Below are 6,385 nucleotides of genomic sequence, written 5' to 3'. Positions count from 1 at the left end.
CAATGATCTGTACTAATCATTTCCTAAAATGTCCTGTTGCAAGAGCAAATGAAGAACTCTTAATGTCTCAAAGAGTGCAGGAGATGGTCCACACAGATGTTAATAGGAAGCATCAGTCCTTGCATTGCTTTAAGCTCTTAATCCTAAATCTGCCTTTGTGGGTCTAGACAAATCGAAGATTCTGGTGCAAACTTCTAATGTTCTTATCAAAATCAATAACCCTAATCATCCCATGAGAGTTGCAAAAGAAACAATATGACAATGTGTGTGTTTCTGCTGATTGGGGATTCATGTGATAATGCTGTGTATTCCAAGAAAGACATACGTGCAACAGGTTGGACAGGGATTCTGAGGGACCATATGAGGCTAAGTTGGACTTGTCCTGAGAGGACCAGTCAGATTAAAGCACAGGCATCTGCTCTGTATGGGACAGTGACTTGTTTTTGTGTCCATCAAGACCCCATCATATGCCATAGAGAAAACTCCGCCATCATGCTCACCGAATACTTCTAATCACACTATAATATCTCAGTCAGTTTCTGAGAAAAGACGCAATTTTCATGAATGACTAAGACAATTTTTTAACGCTTTATGTTATAGGCTAGATGAGCAGCCATTTATGTAATTGAAAAAGACATGAGGTGCAGTGGACTGAACTCCTTCACTCCTGTTTAAATGTCATAGTGTTGGATTTCATTAAGCATATGCAGGACAGCCAAACGGTTCTACAATAAATCAAGCATGTGATCTCGAGGAACTTCTGGCTGAACATACTTTTTAGTTGTTGTTTTTTTTTTTTCTAAAAACAGAGCAGACTGTAGATCAATTTTAAGTTTGTAAGTGTTTCTGACTTAGGGGTCTTTTAAAAAAAAATATTTGCTAATGTCAATTAGCCTATATATGCCTATGTTTAACTATAGTTTAAAAAAAAAAAAAGTCCCCAGAAGCTACCTAAATGATTACAAACTCAACTGAAGTCCACAAATGAAAAAAATAACATGAAGATGTTTTTTTATTTTAATTGTTTTACTTTTTTTTTTTTTACCTAAATAAAGAGCAAAGACAGGAATGACAAGGCTAAATTAATCATACCACGTTTTTCAATTTTGCAATGTCAACGGAGTATTTATTTCCTATTTACGCCATCTAGAGGCATCGTGAAGCCATAATATAACAGAGTTCTGTCCGGAACTAACAAGTTCTTTTTGTTTCCCACGGACTTTTTTATTTTCCTGGACCTCCATCTTGACAGCAAGTAACACGTGAGTTCAGTAGCGTTGATGTTTACATTAAAGTCATCATTAGAAAAACTGCGGGCTAAATCCATTTGAATTAATAAAATCTACTCTCTTATGAATTTATAACAAAAAATGTAGCAGTTATTAACAGACATGTTGCTAAGAAGTTACACTCTCCGTGCATATTGATGTGAAAAGTGTTGTTGTGTTTACCCAGTAAACCATGATAGGAGTGGAGGCTGGACTCTACATCGGATCTGTGTCCGATGTGAAGGATGCTCAGAGCCTGACAGACGCCGGTGTAACACACATACTCAGCGTTGACTCAGAGGAACCTGCTGTGTCTGGATTCCACACGAAATTTGTCCGAGCTCTGGATGATGCGTCCACAGATCTCCTGAGCAGACTGGATGACTGTGTCAGCTTTATATGTGACGCTCTCAGCACACGAGATGAGTCCAAATCACCAGCAGTTCTTGTGCATTGGTAGGTTTAATCATTTATAATTAATAAAATATTTGTATTAAATATATTTATAAATATTATATATAATTTTTCTATTGCTACTTTATTTAAAGAAACTGGAATTCAACTTTTTTCCCTTGGTATTTATTTATTTGTTTGCAGCCATGTTGGGCAAAGCAGAAGTGCTGCTGTGGTGACTGCTTACCTGATGAAAACACAACACCTGAATCTACATGATGCATATTCTAAACTCCAAAACTTAAAACCAGATGTTAAGTGAGTGTTTTTCATGATTTATACTGTGATGACTCGTTTGTGAAGAGCATTATCATTGAAGAACGTTCTGCTCATTTTCTCAGAATGAATGAAGAATTTCTGGACCAGCTGGCTCTCTATGAATTAATGGACTGTAAAGTAGATACCACAAATCCCTTATACAAACAGTTTAGATTGAAGAAAATTACAGAGAAATATCCAGGTATGGAAATACTTAAACTTGCTTAATATATTTGGTAAATATGTGTTAATTTCAACTTTATACACCCATAGTTAAATGGTCTATATATTTATTAAACACAGTAATGAAAGAAACTTACCAGGGCCTATATTAAAGTCAAGTATTTTGATCAATTTAGAGCTCCAAAATGTGCCAAAAGAAGTCTTCGCTGTTGACCCTGCACAAACCCAGAATGCAGAAGCGGTATACAGATGTAGAAAGTGCAGGTAAATTTATATTTTGTTTATACACAACATATTATGTTGATCCTGGAACAACATTCATGTCTGAAAATGTAGTTTTAAACCTACCCCTACCCATAAGGTATCCCTAATATCAGAGGGAAGTGATAGGTGAATAACACTGATGTAGAAGCACCTAACCCTGGTTATAAGCCTAAACTTGACATAAACTGTAAACCTCAAATCTGATTGGTTGATTGGAATGTTGTTCCAGGATCAACAAAGTTGTACTTTTGTGAAAGCACGTTCACCAACTAAAGTGTCTTAACCTGCTGTTTTCTTTCGTTCCCAACAGACGCACACTTTTCCGTCACTCCAGCATTCTCAGTCACTGTGTGGGAGAAGGAGCCTCTTCGTTCTCTCATAAGAAGACGAGGATAGTGAGCCTTACAGCTGAAGATCAGAGACAGTGCACATCTTTCTTTATAGAGCCGGTGCAATGGATGGAGCAGGCCTTACTAGGTGTTCTGGATGGACAGGTAGTACCTGACTGCTTTTATCATACAATTAAATATTATGAATTATCAAAACGTTGTTCCTATATGTCCATTTACTTTTTTACAAGTATATTTTTTTCATTGTTGGTGTTTTTAATATATTTCAAAGTAAAAGCTTTTGTAAAATCTCTCTTGTAGCTTTTGTGTCCCAAGTGCAGCTCAAAGCTGGGCTCGTTTAACTGGTACGGTGAACAGTGTTCGTGTGGGCGCTGGGTGACACCGGCCTTCCAGATGCACAAGAACAGAGTGGATGAAATCAAACACATCAGTATATCTGCACTCAGATGACCCACAAATAAAGATCTGTATTGTATGCTCCGATATTTTTTGTCTTCATTTCATAACATTTCATATATCTGAAATACCATGTAAAAAGCCTTGTGCTTTACTTTGATTGTAACTTTGCTTAAATGTTTTGATATACAAGTTTTATTTTATCTACACTACCATTCAAAAGTTTGAGGCCTTTATAAAAAAGTTATGCTCACCAGTGTTGCATTTATTTGATCAACAGCAGTGTTGGATAAGTTACTCTAAAATAACTAATTTCTAATTACCTCTTCAACCGTGTAATTAGATTACTGTACTAATTACTCTGTCTAAAAAGTATTGAATTACTTATTACTAATTAATTTCTAAACCCCATATCAACCTCAAAAGGATAGACATGAAACTGTTTTAATTCTTTCAAATAAATACTATAAAATTGCACGAATTATGCTCAAACTGACCAAACAATTTAAAGGGAGAAGGTTACATAATAAACATACTTTTTAACATCATACAATACATTTTGATGTTAAACCCACTATTGTTTTATATAGAATTGTTCTAGTTTATACCAGTGGTTCCACTGCTCTGCACATTTTGTGTGTCTCCCTTATTAACACACCCGATTCAGATCATCAGCTCGTTTGGAGAGATTTCATGAACTGAACTGAGTGTGTCAGTTAAGAGAGATATACAAAATGTACAGAGCAGCGGGTCCCGAGGACTGGAGTTGAGAACCACTGGTTTGTACCAGTCCGATCTCATGACATTTCATACGTATTTTATAAGGTGGCTAATTCATACGAATTTGTACGAGCGAGGTCGTAGGATTTAGCCACCTCATAAAATGCATTTCGAATTACCGTGTGATCGGATTGGTCTATACACAGTATTTAGCTCAATTACATCAGAAGTAATTAATATTAAAATTAAGAGTTATCCCTTACTTTACTTTTTCGAGGGAAAAGTAATTAAATTACAGTAACTAATTACTTAGTAGTTAGTTGCACCCAACACTGATCAGCAGTAAAAACAAAAATATTGTGAAATTAAAATGTTAAATAACTGTTTTCTATTTTAATTTATTTTAAAATGTAAACAATGTAATCCTGTGATGGTAAAGCTGAATTTTCTGAATAATTTATCCAGGCTTCAGTGTCACATCATTCTTCAGAAATCATTCTAATATGATGATTTGGTGCTCGAGAAACTATTATTATTATAATTTGTCCAGGATTCTTTGATTAATATGAAGTTCAAAACAGCTTTATTTATTAGAAATGAAATTATTTTCCATAAAAGCCTTTACTGTCACTTTTGACCAGTTTAATGCATCCTTGCTAAATTAAAGTAAAAAAAAAAAAAAAAAATCATATTATATTATATTTTATGTATGTATGTATGTATGTATGTATGGTTAATTTAACCAGTAATTACATTTTTATTTGGATTAACTTTTGCATTCATAAATAAACAAAGATCTTACATATATTGAAAAGTGGGTTTTCAATCCAGTAGGTGGCGACAAATAACCAGTACTGAGCAATTGCTTTGGACTATATTTTGAGTGCTATTCAAAATAGTGGAGAATAAGGACTAAGGAGTTCTTGGTTACACCTGAACTATAGATGACAGATGATCATCATTTAATAGAAATGTGAGACACTTTGACTTGGTTGAGAAGTACTACATGTATGAGGACGATATAATACAGCTGGCTCCTGACTTGCTAAATCTGCTTCTCACAAAATGAGAAATTTCAACAACGAAAAAAATGTATGCTGTCTCAGATTTTGGTCCATAAATTGTCATCATGTACTTTGTATTTGTATGATATGTAGCACTAATTCAGATTCATGGGCATGTAGTTTCCTCCAGCGCATGTTTGTATGATGTTTATTGAGAGAGTCTGTATTTCACTGTGGGTGGTTATGGCATTGAGTTGTGAAATCCTGTTGTGTTTATGAGGGTCATATCCTCTATGTAATGACCTGAACTCTTTCTGTGAAGTGTGAAGAGTCGCCCGCGGAGTATTTGCGCAAGGGAGATGACATCAGTTGAGAGGGGAGCAGGGCTTCAGGAACAGAGGAGCTGAGGAAACTAAATGTATCTCCTCAAAATGATATTCACTAACACAATGCAGTTGTTTTTTGCTTTTTCAGGAACATTAAATATCAATGTAATGGTAAATCAAAGTTTTGGCTGGAGTTGGCTATATGTGGTACACAGATCACGTATAAAGCAGAAACCAGGAAAGTGTGTTTGGTCAACGCACTCCTGATGTTGCAGTCATGGTCTTGGTTAGAGCTGAGATGGAGGTGTGGAAAAGCTAGACATCTGATTGGTTCAGAGACCCACTTAAGCTGTGTGTGACAGTCTTGACCTTTTCAAAAGTACCAATTTGGCCTAAAATACACAGTTTTTGTTTATTCTTTCCTTTCAAGAGTAGTTAGTGTAAATAACCGTTTTTACAGACATGCCATACATCTGGAAATGAGAAAAGATGCCGAAATGGAACAGGCAGTATTGCCTAAACTGTGAAATTGCTATCGGTTGAGTGTGTAACACTGAACAGAAATAGTGTAGTTTGCCTTTATTACTTTGTGTATCAGTGTTAAGACTCTCTTTTTAAACAGGTTTAAAATCAATAGATCAATAAACAATGGTTGTTTTTCTAGATGTTAGCATTTTCAAAAGTAATCAAAATGTTCATTCAACTTGTCTTGCAAATGTAATGACCTGCAAGTCATTATGTAGTTCCACATTTGAAAATAATTAATATGCAAGACACGTATTTATTTTTCTCAGATCAGATGAGGCCGTGTAGCAACACAAACAGGCAGGAGACAGTTTCCCTGCTATTTCCTGCAGATCTATGAAGTGAATGCATTTGCGTAACAGCAGTAGCAAACCACAGATGTCTATGCATCAGATGTTGAGCACATGGATGGACTTAACTGCTAAATTGGTCTTCTTCAGAGATCTAGATGGCTTTAAATATGTTTTTGGTTAAATAAAATTTAAATTCTGTCATAATTTACTCACCCTCAAGTTGTTCTAAACCTGTATGAGTTTCTTTGTTCACTTTAGCACGCACACGCACACACACACACACACACACACACACACACACACACACACACACACACACACACACACACACACACACACACACAC

General features: G+C 35.5%; 1 protein-coding gene across 2 annotated transcripts; it reads left to right on the top strand.

Moving 5' to 3' along the window:
- Positions 1 to 1,204: 1,204 nt before the first annotated feature.
- dusp12 (dual specificity phosphatase 12) lies at positions 1,205 to 3,259 on the top strand. Of its 2 annotated transcripts, XM_082172312.1 has the most exons (7): positions 1,205 to 1,262; positions 1,456 to 1,724; positions 1,866 to 1,979; positions 2,063 to 2,181; positions 2,339 to 2,426; positions 2,737 to 2,920; positions 3,077 to 3,259. In XM_082172312.1, exons 2-7 carry the CDS (start codon positions 1,462 to 1,464, stop codon positions 3,224 to 3,226), a joined length of 918 nt encoding a protein of 305 aa, XP_082028438.1. In that variant the 5' UTR covers positions 1,205 to 1,262; positions 1,456 to 1,461; the 3' UTR covers positions 3,227 to 3,259. The 2 variants fall into 2 exon arrangements, with proteins under 2 accessions (XP_082028438.1, XP_082028437.1); XM_082172311.1 differs by lacking the exon at positions 1,205 to 1,262 and having other exon boundaries at positions 1,269 to 1,724.
- Positions 3,260 to 6,385: the final 3,126 nt, after the last annotated feature.

This window comes from Leuciscus leuciscus (genome assembly GCF_965113295.1).
Source record: "Leuciscus leuciscus genome assembly, chromosome: 6".
Classification (NCBI taxonomy): Eukaryota; Metazoa; Chordata; class Actinopteri; order Cypriniformes; family Leuciscidae; genus Leuciscus; species Leuciscus leuciscus.
This window is presented reverse-complemented; position numbering and strand designations above follow the sequence as displayed.